The sequence below is a fragment of the Pleurodeles waltl genome, chromosome 7, assembly GCF_031143425.1.
Source record: "Pleurodeles waltl isolate 20211129_DDA chromosome 7, aPleWal1.hap1.20221129, whole genome shotgun sequence".
NCBI classification, from domain to species: Eukaryota; Metazoa; Chordata; class Amphibia; order Caudata; family Salamandridae; genus Pleurodeles; species Pleurodeles waltl.
The window spans coordinates 1,131,366,746-1,131,390,638 of record NC_090446.1 but is presented as its reverse complement, the minus strand read 5'-3'; the positions used below and the strand labels follow the sequence as shown (position 1 = coordinate 1,131,390,638).

The following is a 23,893-nucleotide window of genomic DNA, read 5'->3' as shown; positions in this document are numbered from 1 at the left end:
AACATTTTAAAATGAAAGACAGATGCGAGCACAGCATTTTAAGGTACCTCCTAGGCTGAATGTTCCGTCCCAAAGGTGCTGAGACCCTGGGTGTTCGAGTATGAGTTGAATATATACTAAAAAAAATGTTTCTTTGTTTTTTAATACTGCTCAAAGTATGTTAGAATCCAAAGCCCAATATGTCACCAGAATAAATGATTTGTTTGATCCTCAAGTTTCATGTTCATGGCTGACACAAATACCTTTTTGGATATTATATTTTATATGTTCTGTTGTCTTCTTAAGAATTATAAATGTGGAGGTATGTGACCTATGCTCCAAAAACAATGTGCAGGGTGAAATCAAGGGCGTCTTAAAGCTAGTGATAAGAAGAGAAATTTGTAACAAAAAAGTAAAACAAAAGTCACAAAACAGTAAAACAGTCAGACTCAGGAAGCACAATGGAGTTGAAGCTCACTTTTCTCCATAAAAAGGAAAGGAAGCAATTTTCTCCATTTCCCCATACCCTCCATGAAGATTAAACACTATTTGATAGCTACATATAAATATTGATGTTATGATTTTCTACCAACTTTATAACATAGATCCCACAAAATAGGGGGAAGCCACCAAAGAGCAGTAAAATATTAATGAAACAGAAAAATAACTTCAAGACACTCAGTTGAGGGTTGAATGTGCATGCTTAGGATGGTCAGACAGTTGCAAGTACTACTATGATTGCAAACAGCATATAGGTTACTCCCCCTTTTTCAACCCCAGCCTCTTCAGTATACTGTTAGCACTTTATATATCTTGCAGACTTCCCCAACACACTACTCCCCACCCTCCCCATCACTTCTCCTCTCAAACTTACTATTACTCTACCTGTCGCTACCATATCTTCTTTCCCTCCACATAAGTACTTTTTCACCCCTTTTCCAGACCCTGTTTAATAAATGTTACTCTCTATTCTCCTCCCTCTAATTCCCTTAAATCACTGCTCTATCCCCAGTCCTTACCATCCTCTCTTTTTTCTCTCTACTGTCCCTTATGGCCAAACAACAGCCTCCCGCCTCTCAAAGTAATTCAAGGTCATAATATTTCTTCTCCATACACATTATTATATGTGGTGCCCCTCTCCCTACACATAATCCATTGTCTTCTGTGTCCCCTCTCTAACTTGACGTAATGTCTTTGTACACCCTTCTATCCTTGATTTACAACCTTAAGGCGACTTCACCCTTCATACTCTCCACGAAGCCGATATTCAGTTTCCACAATTCTGGAAAGTGTTCCTTTCTATAAGATGGTGAACAGTGCAGTTACTTACATTCTGTCACTTTCTAGGGTGCTCTGGATCTCTTTCAGAACTCCTAGGAAAGAGATCAAGACGAAATAAAATTAGCCAAGAAAGATACAGTGAGCTGTCTGACAAAAGGCTAGAACTAGTGACAATACTACTGACCTATTAAACTAGAAATGTTTCAGACACTGCTAGTGTATTAAGGAAGTTCTAGCCTCACTTGAGGTACAACCGACCTAATAAGAAGTAATATCCTATAACAAACACTGGCATCAATATGCTTACTACAGGTCTAGTAATGAAAGACAGAAGCCATTATCCACACTGATTGTCTGCTAACAAAACACATGTACCATCGCCGATAATGCTAGTGTAGTAGTAAATACCAAAGAGAGATGCCAGACCCAGTACATATACTGACAGACCATTGAGGAATGATAGCTCCAGAACATATACTGACAGGTCATAATTAAATACCAAAAAAGTTAGACGCTCTCAGCACATTCATAAAATACTAGCTGCAGTAGATAGGAACAAATTATTTACCTCTGGTAATGCTCTTTCTAGTACAGATGCCTCACCTTTTGAATGCTTCTCAGGGATCACACTGAATTCGGAAATATTTCACCAGTACCGTTGCACATCGGTAGGTGGCACTGTGAGGCTCTGCAATGACGCTGTTCTGCTCCAGAAATGGAAGTGCAAATAGAGACCAATCACAAAACGGGGAGGACCAGAGGGTCGGTGAGGAATCTTTGGCTAGACAATCTCGATCAAAAACAGTTACTGAAGGTAAGTAACTTGTTCTTCTGATAAGAGATGTCTATCCAGATACTCCTCACCATTTGAATGGAGATTATAAAATATTTTCTCTTTACATTTTTAATTTTAAAAAATTGCAACAAAAATATTCGGAGGTAGGTCAGTGGATAGACTCAAACTAGAAAGTGCTTCAGCACAGAACCGGCAAAGAGCCCTTCTCAATGAACTTGACTTTCTAGGCAATAGTGCTTCTAAACATAAGGAGGGAGAGCCATGTAGCCGCCTAGCAAATGTCTAGGACAGGTATCCCACCTGCCAACCAAGTGGGATCAGCTTTGGCCCTGGTACCATGTGCACACAGTTCTTCCAGGGGCTGCTTTTTAGCAAGTGGGTTGCAGATCTTAATGCAGAGCGCGATTCAGAGGGATAAGGTTCTCTTCTGCACAGTCTTCCCTTTCTTTGTGCTTCGGAGAACCCCAGAAGGAGCTGATCGTCCAACTAGTGGTCTTTGGTGTGTTCTTTGTAGAAGCTCAGTGTTCTCTTGGGCTACAAGCAGTGGACTCTCTCCTCCTTAGCCCAAGCCTGAGCATAGAATGCCGGCAGGGTGATGGTTTGACTGACGTGGAACTGTAGGAAACTGGACCTCCCTTCGCAAATGTTCCTCCACTTTTTGCCCCTAATGATCTGCTAGATGCTGTTTTTTTACTCTGACAGCGCATTGAAGCCTGCTAACCATGGTCCAGTGCCAGTGTTCTTTCCCCTAAAAAAGAAATACTCAATTGTAAAACAACAGGCCAGAACTTTAGCACCCCTCCAAGTCTCTAGAAAATCGCACCGCCTGGTACCTGCGGCATGGGTACTAAAGAGGGTCCCTAAGGGCAGCAGCATGTATTATGCCACCCTAAGGACCCCCATACAAATTAAATACAGATATGCCCCTGTGATATCTAGTTCTATTACTAGATAATGCAAGTCAACAGGGGAGCCATCTCACGGGATGTACTTGGCACTGGTCATTACGTGTTATTAAACTACATAACGGCTCACTGAAACCTATGGCGTATGGTATCAAACACCTCATCTTAATAAATCCATACTGATGCCAGTACTGCATTTATTATGACATGCACCCAGAGGGCACCTTAGAGGTGCCCCCTGAAACCTGCAAGTCCTCTAGTCTGCTGGCTGACTGGTAATGACCAACCTGCTACCACAGACATGTTTCTGACACCCTGGAGGTGACAGCCCACGTTTTCAGAGGCCAGAAACAATACCTGCTCCGGAGGAAGCAGTTATCATCACCTCCTCCAGCAGGATGGCTAGTAAATCTGCATACCAAGGCCAAGAACTTCAAAGTCCCTGCTGCCTTTGATATGCGACCCCGGCTTCCACCAGACCTGGTAGAAGCCATCACCTGCCCTGAGGACCAACTGACACCAGGACAGGTGAGAAATTAGCTATGCAAGTAGGCGTGTTGCACTACAAGACTAGTCACACCACTAAGGTCTCCACAAAATAAGGGTTCCACCATCTTGTTTTTGATGGAACTAGGAACTCTGAGACAGGGGTAAGTAGCCCATTAACTCCCCTAAACACCCCTAAATTGAATGGTGTCCCCTTGACACCGGAAACTTAGATTAGTCTGACTGAGGAAGAAGGAGGGCAAACAAGAGCCAACCAACGCAGGAACAGAGGACCAGCCTTGACTTTTGGGGCCAATCCCTGCCTACCAGCTGCTGTCTTGACAACCGCTCAGACCCAACTCGTCCTGCAGCTGTCTGTACATCTCTCAAAAGCCCCAGAGAGCTGCCAGCACTCCATAAACTAGCCCACATCTCCCTTGGAGTAGTGGAGTCACTTTCCTAGACCCTGCAGTCACCAACCACGATGTCTGGTCCACCAACTTGCTGACCACCAGGTCCACCAATGCAGCAGTCACCCAGGAGGAGGTCATCGTGCTTCAGGAGGACAGACCAGTCTCCCCACAGAGTTTGGAGATGCTAAGCCCACCAGGAGTGTGCCTGCACCAACACCCCAGGTACTGGAGCCATTGCATGCACGGAGGCTGGTTTGTGTCTGGCCCAGACACCACAGCCACAAAAAGACGACCGCACCCAACGGATGACGGAATCGACAAGGCTCCCCAGAAGTGTGGCACAACTGTCTGTTTTTCTTCCCCTCTGCAGGTCTACTCAATCACCACGAGTGCCTTCGACGCACAGGACCCACTTAACCCTCTGCACCTGAGCGCCCCAGGTTCAGGATCATCGACTGTGCTCCCCTGCTCCCAGGACCCTCATGAACTGAGCCACCCAGTTGGGAGCTCTGTAGCCTGTTTCTAGGTGGACACTCTTCGCCAACCGTGCAGTGCGTAAGACACCAGACTCAACCAGCATCTCAGTACTAGGACGACACAGGGCAGGTAAAACTGAGCTGCTAGTCTTTCTCGTGACCGTGCACCCCTAGCACCTAACGACCTAGAGGGGACCCCCAAGATCCTTCAGCAAATATCCCTATGTAGTTTATGTACTACACATTAAAAGGCATCACCATGTAAAAGAGGATTGATGTATTTACTTACTCCACTGTGAAGAATAACTCTGCAACAGTACTTAACTTGCTTTGAAGATTTTCTGGTTTCAAAACATAATATAAACGTATTTTACAATTTTCTAAAATTGGTTTCAAGTTCCTTCTTGAGTGTGTGCCACTTATTGCCTCTGTGTGTTCACCCACGCTACCACAAAAGGGACATTTGGGATTATTATTTTACCCCTTGAAACCAAAATAAAACTGCTAACACTGCACATTGTTTTTCATGGTTGCAATGTACTGAATCCAGCCACACAACTTCCAACTCCGTGCCAAGATGTAAAGATACCCCATGATTGTACACTAGTCACTGAAGAAACCACAAAGGGCAGAAGAGATCTTCTGGACACCCCTATGAAATAGAGAAATTTGGATTTATGGGTGGATGCATCAGGTTTTAAATTACCGGATGGGGCCACTACTGCCACATATGCTATTACACTTTGACAACTGCTGTAGAGATGTATAAAATACCAGAGAAATCTGCACAAATAGCTAAAATAACAGCCTTAACTAGGGAAAGTGAATTAAGTGCATGATTAAATGTAAATATGTATACAAATAGCCAGTACACCTTTGGAGTTGCCCACAACTTCGGGCTATAGTGAAAAGAAAGAGGTTTCCTTACATCCCAGGGAGAGAAAATAAAACATGATACTTTGACTGTCAAACTTTTGAATACACTGTCATTACCAAGAAAAGTGTTAAAAAAAAATTGTAGTGCGCATAAGAAAATTGCAGATGATATTGGTAAAAGAAATGCTTTCGCAGATGCTACTGCCAAGAACACAGCCCAACAGCCCACTACATTAATGTATATCTCATATCTCTTTAAGAATGTCCAAGGATATAACAATGCATGTCATGATTTAAAACAATTGCAGAATGAATCTACCATTACAGAAACGGAGAGATAGGACAGGAAGGGAAAGCTACTAGACGTAATCCAGAAGTATCCTGAAAGGAGGACAATGTTACCTAATTCCGCAGTTCCGCCCATGGCCAACACTATACATGGCCCAGCATACTTAGGAAGGGATGCCACATGCACAATATTCTCTAAATAACAGAACAACTGCATGGTTAGGAAAGCAGCTGAAAGGATTTGTAAAACATGTGTGACCTGTAGTCAACATAATGAAGGGAAAAGAACACTGACTCCCCGAGGACATTTTGCATGGCCCGAGGCATTGTTTGAACACTTGCAGCTTGATTTTATAGAAATGCCCCAACAAACAAGTATTGGTGTGCACTGGTGGTAGTCTGTATGTTTTCAGGCTGACGCAAAGCCTACGCGACCAAGAAGAATGATGCCCCAACAGTAGCCATGTATCTTTTAAAATAACTGCCTTTAAGCTTCGGCCTGCCCCATTTATTTTCTTCAGACAATGGTTCACATTTTTTAAAGAAAGTTATGGAACTGGTGGCCAAGGCATTGGCCATAAAACAATAATTTAATTGTATCTATAAACCAAAAGCAGCAGATGCTACTGAAGGAAATGTCATTTTAAAAACAAAAATTAGAAAGATGTGCATTGAAAGTACATTGACTTGGGCGGATGCTTTACCCCTCACTCTCATGAGAATGCGCAGCACCCTGACCACTATTGATCTAAGCCAAGCCCACTCAAAATTGTCACAGGAAGATTGATATGACTATGGGGGTGCCACGGTACACTGCCACACTGTATTTATCTGATGGCCTAATGAGAGACCATTGTATAAAGTTAATTGAAACAGGTGAAAAATGTGTTGTCTATACCTCAAGTCCTGTTGGTCACCAATACAGGATTAAAGTGCACCGGTTACAAGAACTCAACACATGCCTCCCATGTAAAATGGACACCATCAGCGACAAGTCTAAAACAGCCTAGTGAGTAAACAGATTAGCCACAAGCAGTGCATACTGATAACCCAAGGTACAATTTGTGACCAAGAGTGTCTTGTAAACCTAATCAACATTACCAAAGTACTGGGTTAGAGCCCCACATGTACTGGTGACCTCTGGGGACCTAGTGACAACGAAAATGATCTGCTACTATTTCCTGAGCATTCCGCTATCCATGGTGCAAAAAAATGTGTTCCTAAAGACTCATGAAAAATTCTTGGGAAAATGTGTTGTGTGTTACCCCACACGCATTCTACTGTGAACTGCCTATCCCAGTAACAACACACAACGGCCTCCATCACTAGCACCACCATCACACAATGGCCTCCTCTACCACACAATGGCCTCTTCCTCTACCTCCACCACCACATGATGGCCTCCACCATCAACTCCGCCAAATGATGGCCTCAACCTCCACCAACACAGAATGGCCTCTACCACCTCCACCACAACATGATGGCCTCCACCACCACATGATGGTCACCACACAATGGCTTCCACCACCACATGATGGCCTCCACCACCACATGATGGTCACCACACGATGGCCTCCACCACCGCCACTGCCACACGATGGCCACCACCTCCAATGGCCTCCACCACCACCATACGATGGCCTTCACCACCATCACCTTGACCCTCATACCATGGCCTCCAACCCCACATGATGGCCGCCACCACCACATAATGGCCACCACCACCACACAATGGCCACCACCACCACACAATGGCCTCCACCACCATCATCGCCACATGATGGCTACCACACAATGACCTTCACCACCATCACCCGCACACGATGGCCTCCGCCACCACACAATGGCCTCTACCAACAGCACCGCCACCTAATAGCCTCCACCACCACCACACAATGGCATCCGCCACACAATGGCCTCTACCACCACCATACAATGGCCTCCACCACCACAAGGTGGCCTCCACCACCACCACAAGATGGCCTCCACCACCACCACCACCACCACAAGATGGCCTCCACCACCACCACACGATGGCCTCCACCACCACCACACAAGGGCCTCCACCACCACCACACAAGGGCCTCCACCACCACCACACGATGGCCTCCACCACCACCACACGCTGGCCTCCACCACCACCACACGCTGGCCTCCACCACTACTACCACCACATGATGGCCACCACCACCACACGATGGCCTCCACCACTACTACCACCACATGATGGCCACCACCACCACACGATAGCCTCCACAAACTCTACATAGTGGCCTCCACCACCACATGATGGCTACCACCACATGACGGTCACCAACACTACATGATGGCTCCCACCACTGCCGCCACAAGATGGCCACCACCACCTCCATCACACTATGGCCACCACCACCTCCATCACACTACAGACATCAGCACCACCACACAATGGCCTCCATCACCACACAATGGCTGCCATTGCCTCAGCTACAACACAATGGCATCTACCACCACCATTGCCATATAATGGATTCCACCACATGATGGTCTCCACCACCAAACGATGTCCACCACACATTGGCCTTCACTACCACCATCACCACATGATGGCCTCCACCACCTCCACACAATGGCCTCCATTGCCACCTGATGGCCGCCGCCACTACATGATGGTCTCCACCACTGCCGCCACACAATGGCCGCCACCACTGCTGCCACACGAATGCCACCACCACCTCCATCACGCTATGGCCACCAGCACCACCACACAATGGCCTCCGCCACCACTCAACGGCCTCCATCGCCACACAATGTTTGCCATCACCTCAGCTACCACACAAATATCTCTGCCGCCAAACAATGGCCTCCACCACCACCAGGCTTAGAACACTGACAGATTTTGTGACAGGTTTACCGACTTGGAGGTGAGTAACTACTCAAATGGACACACCTTTGGGTATATACTGCCATCTATAATAATATGGGAGGGGTCAGAACTACATGCTGGAAAAAACCTAGAGAATACTTTGGGTGCAAGTTACAAATATTAGCAAAGGAAAACGTAAAGGCCTTAAAATATATCACTTGGGAATTAGAAAATATGAGTCTATTCTCAGAACAAAATAGGTATGATATCAACTTCATCTTAGCTTAGAAGAGTGGAGAATGTGCTATCACTGGAGAGCCCTATTTAGTAGGAATGAAGAGAACGGAAGGAAATATAACTTGCAGATATAACTGCCATTATGGATAATCTCAAAGATCTGGTGAATGGAAATTGGAATCCTAAATGGGGTAACAGGGGGGTGGCTTACCAAGGAGACAGTTAAAATAGGTGTGCTGATTGTAACTTTTTGAGTTCTTGTGAATTTGCTACCTGCATGTCTATCTATTTGTAAACCATGAGAAAGAGTAATGGTGTAGCTATCAGCACCAACAGGCCATAAGAACCAGAATTGGGAACTTGTATTGGAAGAAAGAGCAATGATGCAAACAGAGATATGAAATGATACTGATATTGAAAGAAACATGCAATTAGATGGAACAAATGTTGAACATCAGCTCAAAAGGGGGAAATGAGAAAGACTATTTTAGCTTGTTTTCTTTCTTATTTTGCTTCCATTATGCATTTTTATTTCATACATTTTAAATGTTGAGGCAAGTTTGAACATTGTGCTATGCTGTTGCATGCAAAGGGTATGGGTTTCTGAGAAATGCTTTGCATGCTAATTAGTTCTTGAGAAATGACTCATGTGTCTGAAAATATAGATGTTAGTCTTGCCCATGTGTTTGTTCCGCTAGACTTAGTACTGCACAAGGCCATCTTTTTTCAACCTGTATTCTTAGCAAATTGTTGTATGGGTTCTGGCAAATGCTCCACTCTCAGAGTAACTTGCCAGCTTATCGGAAAACTGAGCTAGTGTTGAATTCTTAGGAAAAGACTAATTATGTACTCACAGCCGGATCCAAATGGTGGTATCACTTGGCCCTATCTCCTGTAAACGGTCTTGAGCTTGCCACACAGATTCTGGTTTCAAAATAAGACATATACTTCAATCACAAGACTCTATATATAAGCTTGTGTGAAACATCAACTGTTAGAGTGCACTTGGAAACTGCCTGTTCCGAGTCCCTCAGCTTGAGGTAATAAACATCCACAACTGTACTTTGAACTTCAGTATGTTTTCTTTCTTTAGGAAATTAATTATTCTTTTACAAAACAAATGTTATAAGCCTTTTCATAAATCTTTTAACAGGACACTTGAACAAAGAGGGCCGATCCAGCTACCGCAAAAAAGCTGAAAGAGATGAAAGGTGCCCTTAAACTGTGCCCAGGGCAGCTTGGCCTGAATATGGTCTATCTGTCTAGAACTGCAACAAGCGAAAAATGTGTGCCATGTCTGGCTGCCAAGATGAAATCAACCACTACTGTCGCCACTTAATCTACATGCATGAAAGGTGGAGACTGTGAAGGCCTGGATGCATACCGTTGCCCTGTTGTTGCGACAGTAGGTCCTCTTAGAGGGGCAGCCTGATCGAAGGACAGACACTCAAGCCCAAGAGCTCTGGATACCATGGTCTCCAAGCCCAATACGGTGCCACTAGGATGACCTAGACCTTGTTGGTCCCGATCTTCCTGAGAACTCGGCCAGGAGTGGTGTAGGTGGAAAAGTATACACGAGTCTCAAGCTCCACTCGAGGCAGAATGCATCTCTGAACAAGAGACGCCTTGCAATCTCCAAAGTACAGAAGTGCCAACACTGAGTTCTCCGCAGTGCCAAACATATTGAATGAAAGTGCTCCCCATTCACAGAACACACCTTGTGCCAACTCTGGATGCAAATGCCACTTCTGATCCACTCATCCTGCTGAGGTCATCCGCCCTGGCATTCAATAATCCTGCCAGCTGGTTAACCACCAGAAAAATCTTGTGGAGGTTCAGCCACTTACCGAGGCACAAGGCTTCCTGGCACAGGCTCTGTGACTCCACCCTGACCTGTCTGTTGCAGTACCACATAGCAGTGGTGTTGTCCGTAAGCACCTGAATCAGACTCACCTTTATGGACAGTAGGAAGGAAGGCATTCAGCACAAAGCGGCGGGTCGTCAACTTCAAAAGGTGATATGGTGCCACTACTCTGCCGGAGATCAGAGACCTCTGATCTCTATCTCTCCCAGATGGCCGCCCAGTCCAGAAGAGTAGAGTCATCACCACCGTCAGGCCTGGGGAGAGAAGGTTGAGGGGTCTGCCACAGACCCAATCGTGGTCAAGCATCCACTAGTGCATTTGTAGTCTTCGACGACACCCGAACGTGGTCAGAGCGATCTCCTTGATGTTGGGCCCACTGAGACTTCAGACAGATCCACTACAGATCCTGGTGCCACCTGGCATGCGGGATGCAGGAGACAATCAGTCCCAGTAGCCTCAGTCAACTACACTGAAATCCAAGACAAAGGCTGAGAGACTGGGGTCATAGCCTCCATGTCCTGGATTCTCTTTTCCAGGGGAAGGGCATGAAAACGAACCGTGTACAGAATGGCTTTGATGAAGGAAAGCATCTGAGGAGTCAGGTGTGGCTTTGGCACGTTGATAGTGAAACCTGAAGATGACAGGTGGTTTGCTGGAGTCCGGGGTGATTGTCGACTGGGGCGAGCCCACCTTCAACTGCTAGTCGTAGTGGAAGAGGGACACCCCTGACTTCTGCAGATGTGCTGCTGCTGCCGCCATCACTTTAGTGAACACCTGAGGGGCACTAATGAGATGTAAGTGCAGCAGCACAAACGGAAAATGCTCCTGTCCCACCACGAAGCACTGGTAACATTGGTGGGCAAGCAGGACGGGTATATGGAAAAAGGTGTTGTGCAGGTCCAACACTGCCATCTAGGGCAGACAAGGCCTGGCCAATGTAAACATTCTGAATTATTCCTTCCAGAGCAAGGCGTTGAGAGAGCAGAAATCTAAAATAGGCCGGAGACATCTGTTCTTTTTTGGGACCAACAGGTAGTGGGAATAGCAACCACCTCCTACTCTGAAGCAGGCACCCTCTCAATAGCCCTTTTGGCAGAAGGGCCTGCACTTCCTGCCACAAAATGGAAAGATGGTCCTCCGTCAGTCATTGGGAAGACAGCTGAAGGCGCAGTGGTGTGGAAGGGGATGGCAAGCCGATCCAAACAATTTGCAGGACACAACTGTCTGATGTTATGGCCTGTCAACCCAGCAAGAACCATGAGTTCCTGCCTCCCAGTGGGCGGCCGTGCTCACTGGGAGGCAGGAACCCACGCAAAGGGGGTTTTCTGGGGGAGGGGATAGTGGGATTAGGGGATGGGAGGGGGCAAAGCACTGGGCGTCCCTGTTGAACGTGGCTGCGGGAGCAACAGGCATCAAGGACGAGACAGCAAACCTAGTGTGTGCCATGCTGGATTACGTACCTCAGCCAAAACCACAAAATCATGGGTGAGGCTGATGCGGCTACCAAGTCAGGAAAGATGAATCCAAGGAGCGAGACATATACATGCTCTCCTTGAAAACAGAGAGGGTCCCAATGAACACATATCCATGAGGGACATCTGGACAGCACTTGAAAAACTGGTGTACTGCACCCAGCCGGGATGGCAAAAGACAACACTGGTGCATATGGCCTGCCCAAAGAATCAGTGGTGTCCCAGGATTAAAAAATTGCAAAACGATCAGCATCCCAGCAATCCTGGATGGTCCGCAGTGGTGTGGAAGGGGATGGCAAGCCGATCCAAACAATTTGCAGGACACAACTGTCTGATGTTATGGCCTGTCGACCCAGCAAGAATCATGAGTTCCTGCCTCCCAGTGGGCGGCTGTGCTCACTGGGAGGCAGGAACTCACGCAAAGGGAGTTTTCTGGGGGAGGGGAGAGTGGGATTAGGGGTTGGGGGTTGGGAGGGGGCAAAGCACTGGGCGTCCTGTTGAACGTGGTTGCGGGAGCAACAGGCATCAAGGACGAGACAGCAAAGCTAGTGTGGGCCATGCTGGATTACCTACCTCAGCCAAAACCACAAAATCAGGGGTGAGGCTGATGCGGCTACCAAGTCAGGAAAGATTAATCCAAGGAGCGAGACATATACATGCTCTCCTTGAAAACAAGGAGGGTCCCAATGAACACATATCCATGAGGGACAACTGGACAGCACTTGAAAAACTGGTGTACTGCACCCAGCCGGGATGGCAAAAGACAACACTGGTGCATATGGCCTGCCCAAAGAATCAGTGGTGTCCCAGGATAAAAAAATTGCAAAATGATCAGCATCCCAGCAATCCTGGATGGCTAGAGCAAAGACAGGTGGGACACCTGGCTGAACTTGAACCACTGTGCCCCAAAGTGTGTAGGAATAGTGACCAGTGGACAGCTGGCAGTCACGGACCTGAGCAATAAGCTGGTAGATGAAAATACTTGTTTTCCAAAGGTTTCAACAAAATTAGACTCTCTGTCTAGGGGAGTAGTCGGACAAGTGTTGGGCTTGGTCTTACTTTTGGACCCATGCACCAACAAACTCTTCGGAGAGGGCTAAGATAGAAAACCAGGATCACCTGAAGCAGGGAGACAGCCTTGTACAATCTGGTGAATGACTGATGGGACAGAGCATGGTTTGGCCTTTGCCCCTAATAGGGTGTCTGTTGAAAAGGGAATGTATAGTGAGTTGTTGTTCATGTGAAGGCGGCAGAGCAAGTAGAGGAAGCAGTGCCTCAAATGCCATGGGGCGCTGTGTAAGGTAAGATCGGAGCGGTGCTCTTATCAGTTGGACAGGACTATTAGAAACTTTTCATCCGGCTTTAATGGATTCAGTGTCAGTGTTGAAGTCTCAGGAGCCAGCAGGGACTGTGGTGCCGGAGGTGGGGTCCAGACTGGGGCAGGAGGTGGGACGGACTCAGAGGATCGGGCTGGTGCAATGGGTGAACCCACCTGTGTTACTCCACATGGACGGCCTCTCTGCTCCTTGGAGCCCAAAGATGCGCCAGTGAGAGTCAGTAAGGAGCCAAAGGGCAGGAGTATGGCTGTGTAGAACTCTTCTATATGTTAGGGTGTGGCAGACAATGTTGTGCCAGTACCAGTTGTGGAATTGGCTCCGAATTCGTCAGACTCTGGGAGCGTAAGCTAAATCCATAGCACCATTCCCATGGCTTCTCAGGCAAATGTGAGCGGCTAGAAGACTGGCCTTGCGAGCAGAGAGCAGCTTCGGCGACTCCTGAAGCAGGCTTGGGACCAAATCATGGACTTACTGCGATTTGGAGCGGTCTTGATGATGAGCTTCCTTATGCTTAGCGATATATAGTATCACCTCCTGGTCTCAGATAGCCTTTGGATTCATCGAGTCAACCCCAAACACCACAGGCACGCCTGATGGGGATCTGTGACAGACATTTGTTTCCTACAGTTCCTACAGGGCGTGAAACCTGTTGTGTTAGATGAAAACATCCCTTGCACACTGTAGAATTTAGTAGAAAATAGTGAGGTGAAAAATCTCTTCAGAATCAACATGAACCTCTCCATCCATGTCAGGAGTTGCAGAAAGAAAGAAACTGACATTAGAGCACAGGAGTGGCACCTATATAGGCACCGCAAGTCATTTCTGAAGCGGAATGGCATCAGTATGAAGCTGCACGGCACCACCTTCCATAGGACAAAGGTACTGCTGAAGTTTCCAGATCCAGTCCGATGCCTAGAAATATTCTAAAGGTGAGTTAACTACAGCTAGAAGTTTCTATAAGAAAACGCTGTTTAATAGTTCACTGTGTATACCTAACAAAAAATCATTTTGAAGCTGGTCTCATATTTTATAGATTCAGGCAAGGCATTTGGCAGGAATCGTGCATCTTCATTTCAGGTATCCCAATTTGTCAATACAGCGCCTAATGCTAATTGCTCGAGGTCCTTGGTCTTGAAAGATTTGTTTATTCCAGACTATCCCCCTGGAGACCATATGTTAGGTGAAGAGCACAGGGAGGACAAATCAGAAGAGGCACCTTATCCTCACTGTCAAAAACTGCCTGCGCTTTGCAGCACTGGCAAAAGGCATAGAAGCATGGACCCTCTATTGAACAACATTTTAAGGTGCCATGTGCCGCAAATTGGGGACCACTGGTTTAGGAGATGCACTAAGAGAGGCAAATAAGACAAGGCTCTGTGTGCATTCTCAGGCATGAGGGTAGATGACCTGGGCATCAGATTAATATAAATTTTTTGAAGAACTGTTGAGGGTGTATTGCCTCTGCCCACTCCTGAATACCTATTACTTCACTGGGCACTACTTTCTTCTAGGTGTTTTGTCGCTGACCAAAAGTGCAACCTGCATTTCTTTGATAGAGTCTTCCAGTGCTGAAATGCGTTTTCTGATACTCTGTCCCTAACATTCCTAAGCTTCTGTCTTTACAAGGTCACATCTAATCTCAATTTTCCTACTTTCTTTTCCATAGTGGTGCGGGCAACTGGATAACCTGCTGGACAGCTTGCATGGACTCAAAGGGTTCTGTGCAGGAGCCCTCTTGTTCTTTGGGGTATTGCTTTGCTCAGACTGTGTTTGGGTTGTTCCATTCTGTTTAGTGAAGTTAGTCAAGCTTTCTATTATTGCGGAGAGGGGCAGATTTAGATTTGCCTGTGTTAACGTAAGGGATCTATGTTCAGAATTTGCAACGTTACGTACCTCGAGACAAGAACCAGTGTCTTAAATGGGTTGACTGACTGAACAAGACATGTGACCCATCACTCACTCTAAGCACTCTGCTGCATATACACAATGTTGCATCTCCTATTACTTATTCTTATTGAAGACACAACAGCTACATCAACTGTTAGCTGCCTTTACCCCAACACTTTCAAGTCCATAGATGGTCAGCCTGCTGAGGTTTCTGTGCCACAACTCTCGCACTGGGCAGTCTAGCTAAACGAAGGGTGGGGGGAATGGTGGCCTCAGAATTACCTCAGTCACTGACCTTCTGCAACTGACACTTGGCTGCACCTGTGGGCCAATGAAGCCCCAGTGGTGCTCATCTTAACCATTCGACTTCTCTTCTATTTCACCGTTGCACTGCCATAGGTTTAGAAGTACAAGCAGCCAGCTCAGACACCTCCCCCCAATCCACACCATTCAAGTGATAGCTGTGTCTAGAGGCTGGTTCCCTGTACTGTAGTCAGAGTCTCTTTGTCCAGATGACTGCCCCCTTCCATAGCCCCTGCATCCCCAATGGAGAGGTTGGTGGGAGGGTTAACTCTTTGTACTTGCATCCAACAGGTTTCTGCTGCCTGCAGGTATGCCTGCAACTCAGCCTCCTATACCCCAACAGAAGCAAGAGGGGGAAGAGGGCAGGTAGTGAAGGCACAAGCAGCCAGTCCAGATGTTAATCTTGCCCCCACCAGGCAAGGATATGATAAATTGTCAGGCACCATCTTTGTGGGTCAACTGCATCACTCTCATCGATTTTCCGCCCCTAACTTGGAGTCAAGTCTGTAATGATAAGTGTGGGCAGGAGTGGCATGCAAGTCGCTGCCAGATCTCTCTCAGCACAGGCCACCATTTTGTGACGCATGGCACCTTGCCACAAGACTTCATTCTCCAAGATGCTACGTTAGCACCCCAGTTTCAGAACCTCTCTCACTTAACTAAACCTTATCTTTCATTCTGTTGGCACCACCACCTTTCTCTCTGTTCTTTCTATACCTGGTACTAACTTTTATGTTTTCACGTTTTACCCTCCTTCTATTTCCTCTCCTCTACATTTTCCTGCTGAGACCTTCCCTCACAAAAGATTCCTTTTACAGTCTATTTTATTTTATCCTTTCTTCTACCCTTGGAGGCACTGCTGCCTCTCCTCCCTGATGCATTTTGTCTTTTTCCATTACCATCTCTTCCAGCTTTGAGCACTTCAAAGGGATGAGGCGGATAAGGAGAGAGCAGCACTTTTCCACTACTTTTGTTACTATAGATTAAAGCTTACTGCTGGAAAGTTTAAATATCATGGTGGAGGATGACGACAACATTCTTGTTAGAAGGCCAGATTTCAAAGGTTAAATGTGACTTATGAGCACCACCAGTGAATATGGCTTGAGGGATTCATTAGCCTTTTATCTGTTCATATCTTCTGACACTTCTACTATACCTTTAACTACAATACTATTCTTCCTATCTTTCAACCCCTCTTGCATTCTAGTTTTGTTTTAGAAAACTATTTCACTACGTCCTTACCTCTCTAAGCTTCTTTAGCTGGCGAGCTAACTTTCATTCTACCTCAACTCTAATTTTGCTCTATTTCAATATGGCCTCTGCTGCACTCAGTCCACTAAGACAGTTCTTCCTTCCGATATCAATTGTCTTCACCATGCACATCAAGCTTAATTATCTTGCACAAGATATATTTTCTACTACTGATATGTTTGATAATTTTATTCCTCCTCCTTTCTTCCATTGGAATAACCAGCAGTATTTTTTCAGGTCTTTCTATTATTCTGTCTGGCAGCTCTATTCAGTATCTTGGGGTTGCCATGACTGGGATTCACTTCTTCATATATTTATGGTTCCTGAAGCTCAGTCACCACCTCATTATTTTCTATCCAGATTACTCTTTTTGCTGGCACGTCTAAGCAGACAATGCTCAAATATTTGTCTCCTTCCTTTCCTGAGACAATGCCTTGTTCACCACTATTGTCAATTGTCTTTCCCTCGTGCAATCCTGGATGTCTTCTCATTCCTTTCACCACAACCCCACTAAAATAAAATCTTTTTCCCCAGCTTCCTCTTCTTATGCAAGGCGAGCTGTCTATTTAATTTCATTCACACTTCCTTCTTCTGTTCTCAAATCAAAATCTGGGTGAAATTTTATACTGTCTGTTCTGCTTTACTGCTCCCCCCAAACTTCTGCTGTCTTTAACAAATGTCAAATCCAGCTATATGTTACTCATTATTCCATTACTACTTTCATTGCCCCTCAGTTACATTTCTTTTCTTATTCTCCTTCCTGGTCGCTATGCTGGACTACTCTTTGGATTTTGTTGATATTAGCTCAGACCACTCTCTCCTGTGGCATAGTTCTCCATCTCATCTCTTTTTGTTTTCACGTTCCAGTTGAGTTTTCTCCTTCATTTTCTTTTTATTACTTCGAAAGGCATTCACTTCTTGCCACACCTTATGTATCCTTACCTTTTTTAGTTTCTATCCATAGCTGTAATTTCCAGTCTACCTTTCAAGTACAGTTTGTATCCCTTCATCCATCCAGTGCTCAGTCTCACATTCACTCCTTCTCTCTTCTCTTTCCTGAGCCCCAAGTGATAGAATTCAGCCCCCTTCCTCTGTTTGCTCGGCCACAACTTTACACTCCTTTCACTCTCTACTTAAGTTAAATATCCTGCCTATATATATATGGAAAAAGTCACTTACCCAGTGTACATCTGTTCGTGGCATTAGTCGCTGCAGATTCACATGCTGTGCACATCCCGCCATCTAGTGTTGGGCTCGGAGTGTTACAAGTTGTTTTTCTTCGAAGAAGTCTTTTCAAGTCACGAGACCGAGGGACTCCTCCCATTTCGACTCCATTGCGCATGGGCGTCGACTCCATCTTAGATTGTTTTCCCCGCAGAGGGTGAGGTAGGAGTTGTATATGCCCATGCAATGGAGTGAATACGTATGTACATAATGAAGTTTAAAGTAATATATTTACAAATTTACAAATGTTCAAGATCAACTTCTAAACGGCTACAGGCTCCCGGGGAGGCGGGTGGGCGCATGTGAATCTGCAGCGACTAATGCCACGAACAGATGTACACTGGGTAAGTGACATTTTCCGTTCGATGGCATGTGTAGCTGCAGATACACATGCTGTGCATAGACTAGTAAGCAGTTATCTCCCCAAAAGCGGTGGTTAGCCTGTAGGAGTTGAAGTTGTTTGAAATAATGTTCGTAGTACAGCTTGACCTACTGTGGCTTGTTGTGCAGTTAACACATCTACACAGTAGTGCTTGGTAAATGTATGAGGCGTAGACCATGTTGCTGCCTTACATATTTCGTTCATTGGAATATTTCCTAGAAAGGCCATGGTAGCACCTTTCTTTCTGGTTGAGTGTGCTTTGGTGTAATAGGCAGCTCTCTCTTTGCTTTAAGATAGCAGGTTTGAATACACTTAACTATCCATCTAGCAATGCCTTGTTTAGAAATTGGGATTCCCTGTATGAGGTTTTTGGAAAGCAATAAATAGTTGTTTTGTTTTTCGAATTAGTTTTGTTCTGTCAATGTAGTACATTAGCGCTCTTTTGATGTCTAATGTATGCAGTGCTCTTTCAGCTACAGAATCTGGCTGTGGGAAGAACACTGGTAATTCTACTGTTTGATTCAAGTGGAACGGTGAGATCACTTTTGGTAAAAATTTAGGATTTGTCCGTAGAACTACTTTATGCTTGTGTATTTGAATAAATGGTTCTTGTATGGTAAATGCTTGAATTTCACTCACTCTTCTTAGAGATGTGATGGCAATCAAAAATGCAACTTTCCATGTTAAGTATTGCATTTCACAAGAGTGCATGGGCTCAAAAGGTGGACCCATGAGTCGTGTTAAGACAATGTTGAGATTCCATGAAGGAACTGGTGGTGTTCTTGGTGGTATAATCCTCTTTAGGCCTTCCATAAATGCTTTTATGACTGGTATCCTAAATAATGAAGTTGAGTGCGTAATTTGCAGGTAAGCTGAAATTGCGGTAAGATGTATCTTTATTGAAGAGAAAGCTAGCTTTGACTTTTGCAATTGTAGTAAGTATCCTACTATATCTTTGGCAGATGCGTGTAAGGGTTGAATTTGATTATTATGGCAGTAATAAACAAATCTTTTCCACTTATTTGCATAGCAGTGTCTAGTGGTAGGTTTCCTAGCTTGTCTTATGACCTCCATACATTCTTGTGTGAGGTCTAAGTGTCCGAATTCTAGGATTTCAGGAGCCAAATTGCTATATTCAGCGATGCTGGATTTGGATGTCTGATCTGTTGTTTGTGTTGTGTTAACAGATCTGGTCTGTTTGGTAGTTTGACATGAGGTACTACTGAGAGGTCTAGTAGTGTTGTGTACCAAGGTTGTCTTGCCCATGTTTGTGCTATTAGTATGAGTTTGAGTTTGTTTTGACTCAATTTGTTTACTAGATATGGAAGGAGTGGGAGAGGGGGAAAAGCGTAAGCAAATATCCCGGACAAGCTCATCCATAACGCATTGCCCTGAGACTGATCTTGTGGGTACCTGGATGCGAAGTTTTGGCATTTTGAGTTTTCCTTTGTTGCAAATAGATCTATTTGTGGTGTTCCCCAATTCTGGAAGTAAGTGTTTAGTATTTGGGGGTGAATCTCCCATTCGTGGATCTGTTGGTGATCCCGAGAGAGATTGTCTGCTAACTGGTTCTGAATATCTGGAATAAATTGTGCTATTAGGCGAATGTGGTTGTGAATCGCCCAATGCCATATTTTCTGTGTTAGGAGACACAACTGTGTCGAGTGTGTCCCTCCCTGTTTGTTTAGGTAATACATTGTTGTCATGTTGTCTGTTTTGACAAGAATCTGTTTGTGGCTTATTATGGGTTGAAATGCTTTGAGCGCTAGAAATACAGCTAACAGTTCTAAGTGATTTATGTGAAACTGTTTTTGCTGTATGTCCCATTGTCCTTGGATGCTGTGTTGATTGAGGTGTGCTCCCCACCCTATCATGGAAGCATCTGTTGTTATTACGTATTGTGGCACTGGGTCTTGGAAAGGCTGCCCTTGGTTTAAATTTAAACTGTTCCACCATTGAAGCGAGATGTATGTTTGGCGGTCTATCAACACCAGATCTAGAAGCTGACCCTGTGCTTGTGACCATTGTGATGCTAGGCACTGTTGTAAGGGCCGCATGTGCAACCTTGCGTTTGGGACAATGGCTATGCATGAAGACATCATGCCTAGTAGTTTCATCAACAGTTTGACTTGTATCTTTTGTTTTGGATACATGGTCTGTATTACATTGTGAAATGTGTGAACTCTTTGTGGACTTGGAGTGGCAATCCCTTTTGCTGTGTTGATTGTCGCCCCTAAGTATTGCTGTGTTTGACACGGCAGAAGGTGTGACTTTGTGTAGTTGATTGAGAAACCTAGTTTGTGGAGGATTTCTATGACATATTTTGTGTGTTGTGAACACCGTCTTAGCGTGTTGGTTTTGATTAACCAATCGTCTAGGTACGGGAACACATGTATTTGCTGCCTTCTGATATGTGCAGCTACTACTGCTAGGCATTTTGTAAAAACTCTTGGTGCAGTTGTTATTCCGAATGGCAACACTTTGAATTGGTAATGTATCCCTTGGAATACAAACCTTAGGTACTTTCTGTGTGAAGGATGTATTGGTATATGGAAATATGCATCCTTTAGGTCTAGTGTTGTCATGTAGTCTTGTTGTTTGAGCAGTGGGATTACGTCTTGTAATGTAACCATGTGAAAGTGATCTGATTTGATGTAGGTATTTAATGTTCTGAGATCTAGTATAGGTCTCAGAGTCTTGTCTTTTTTGGGTATCAGAAAGTACAGGGAGTAAACTCCTGTGTTTATTTCTTGTTTTGGTACTAATTCTATTGCTTCTTTCTGTAGCAATGCCTGAACTTCTAGTCCTAGAAGATCTATATGTTGTTTTGACATATTGTGTGTTTTCGGTGGGATGTTTGGAGGGAATTTGAGAAATTCTATGCAATAACCATGCTGGATAATTGCTAAGACCCAAGTGTCTGTTGTTATTTCCTCCCAATGTTCGTAAAACTTGGTTAGTCTCCCCCCCACAGGTGTTATGTGTTGGGGATTTGTGACCTTGAAGTCACTGCTTTTTTCGGAGGGGTTTTGGGACTGGAATTTTCCTCTATTCCTTTGAAATTGTCCCCCTCTATATTGTCCCCGAAAACCTCCCCGCTGATACTGGCTCTGGTAAGTGGGCTTTGTTTGTGAGGTTGTAGCTTCTGTGGTTTGCCCTCGAAACCCCCCTCGAAATTGTGTCTTTCGAAATGTGCCTCTGCTTTGTGGGGAGTAGAGTGCGCCCATGGCTTTGGCCGTGTCAGTGGCTTTCTTAAGTTTTTCGATCGCAGTGTCCACCTCCGGCCCAAACAACTGCTGTCCGTTGAATGGCATATTCAGCACAGCTTGCTGTATCTCTGGTTTAAATCCTGATGTACGCAGCCATGCATGTCTCCTTATTGTTACTGCTGTGTTGACAGTTCTAGCAGCTGTGTCTGCAGCATCCATTGCTGACCGTATCTGATTATTGGAGATACTCTGTCCTTCTTCTACTACTTGCTGCGCTCTTTTTTGGAACTCCTTGGGTAAATGTTCAATAAAGTGTTGCATCTCATCCCAATGGGCTCTATCATATCTGGCTAACAAAGCTTGCGAATTTGCAATACGCCACTGGTTTGCTGCCTGTACAGCCACCCTTTTGCCTGCAGCATCGAATTTCCGACTTTCTTTATCTGGAGGTGGTGCATCTCCTGAAGTATGAGAGTTGGCTCTTTTGCGCGCTGCTCCCACTACAACAGAGTCTGGTGTTAGCTGTTGTGTAATGTACAGTGGATCTGTTGGTGGCGGTTTATATTTTTTATCTACTCTTGGAGTAATGGCTCTCCCTTTAACAGGCTCCTCAAACACTTGTTTGGAGTGTTTTAGCATTCCGGGTAGCATAGGAAGACTCTGATATTGGCTGTGTGTGGACGACAGTGTATTAAAAAGAAAGTCGTCTTCAATGGGCTCTGAATGAAGGCTGACATTATGAAACGCCGCTGCTCTTGACACCACCTGTGCGTAGCCTGTACTATCCTCTGGTGGCGATGGTCTAGCTGGATAGCATTCCGGACTATTATCGGACACCGGTGCGTCATAAAGGTCCCATGCGTCAGGGTCATCTTGACTCATTCCTGTATGAGTTGGGGATTGCATCATTGGTGGAGTGGCTACCGGTGATGGTTGCGGAGAGTGATGTGGGGATGGTGGCGGTGTTACTTGTTTAGCCACCTTTGCGTGTGGCTGTTTGTCCTTGTCTTGGAAGGCAAGCTTGCGTTTCATTTTGACTGGAGGAAGAGTGCTGATTTTCCCTGTATCTTTTTGAATAAAGAGCCGTCTTTGTGTGTGATCTGGCTCTATTGTCTCTAATTCCTGTCCAAATCTATGTGTCTTCATTTGTGTGGACAGTCCTTGTTCCTCAGTGTAGGAACTTGTTTTTGGTTCCGAGGCCGGCTGTTTCGGTACCGAAACCTTTTCGGCTGCTTTTTTCGGCTCCGACGAAACCTTCTTTACTTTCGGCGCCGTGCTCTCTCGGTGCCGACCCGTTTCGGTGGCGCTTTCTCAGTGCCGAATCTTCTCTGAGCCACTATCTCGGGCCCGAGATTGCTGTGTGCCGGTATCTCGACCGGAGTCGGATGACTTCGACACCAGCTCGCCCTTTTTCGGTGCCGATGAACGGTCACCTATTTTTCGGGTTAAGCCATGGCCTGTTGGCGGTGGCGTCCCCTGGGCTTTAGCGTTCTTCTCGTGAGTACTTTGTTTCGACGTCTTACTCGCGGTTTTCGGCGTTTCCTCAAGATCGATCTCCTCAGAGTCCGAATCCTGGGTGGAGAATGTTTCTTCCTCCTCCTCGAAACAGCCTTGTCCTGTCGGCGCCGACGCCATGTGTAGTCTTCTTGCTCTTCGGTCCCGGAGTGTCTTCCTGGACCGAAACGCTCGACAGGCCTCACAAGTATCCTCCTTGTGTTCTGGTGACAAACACAAGTTACAGACCAGATGTTGATCTGTATATAGATACTTGTTATGGCATTTTGGACAGAAGCAGAATGGGGTCCGTTCCATCAGCCTTGAAGAGACACGTGGCCGGGCCGACCAGGCCCTGACGGGGATCGAAAAAAAACCCGAAGGGCCCACCGGAGCTCTTCTTAATTCGGTGTCGATCTGTTGTAACTAACCCGATACCGAAAGCAAACAATACCGACGACTTTTCCGAGATTCTAACTAACTTTCCGACCCGAAACACGGAGCGAAAAGGAACACGTCCGAACCCGATGGCGGAAAAAAAACAATCTAAGATGGAGTCGACGCCCATGCGCAATGGAGTCGAAATGGGAGGAGTCCCTCGGTCTCGTGACTCGAAAAGACTTCTTCGAAGAAAAACAACTTGTAACACTCCGAGCCCAACACCAGATGGCGGGATGTGCACAGCATGTGTATCTGCAGCTACACATGCCATCGAACATATATATATATATATATGGAAAATGTCACTTACCCATTGTACATCTGTTCGTGGCATGTTCCGCTGCAGATTCACATGCTGTGCATTATACTTCTGTCTAAATAGTACATTAGAGCGCTTTTAATGTCTAATGTATGTAAAGCTCTTTCTGCCACAGAATCTGGCTGTGG

The 23,893-nt window shown here is 45.6% G+C and overlaps 1 protein-coding gene across 3 annotated transcripts in view; it reads right to left on the bottom strand.

Moving 5' to 3' along the window:
* Positions 1-23,893, bottom strand: part of LLGL2 (LLGL scribble cell polarity complex component 2) — a 624,825-nt gene that overhangs the window by 84,371 nt on the left and 516,561 nt on the right. For all 3 annotated transcript variants that reach the window (XM_069200160.1, XM_069200158.1, XM_069200159.1), the window contains exon 24: positions 1,310-1,352. In XM_069200160.1, coding sequence (XP_069056261.1) covers positions 1,310-1,352 — 43 coding nt within the window. The remainder of the gene's footprint in view (positions 1-1,309; positions 1,353-23,893) is intronic.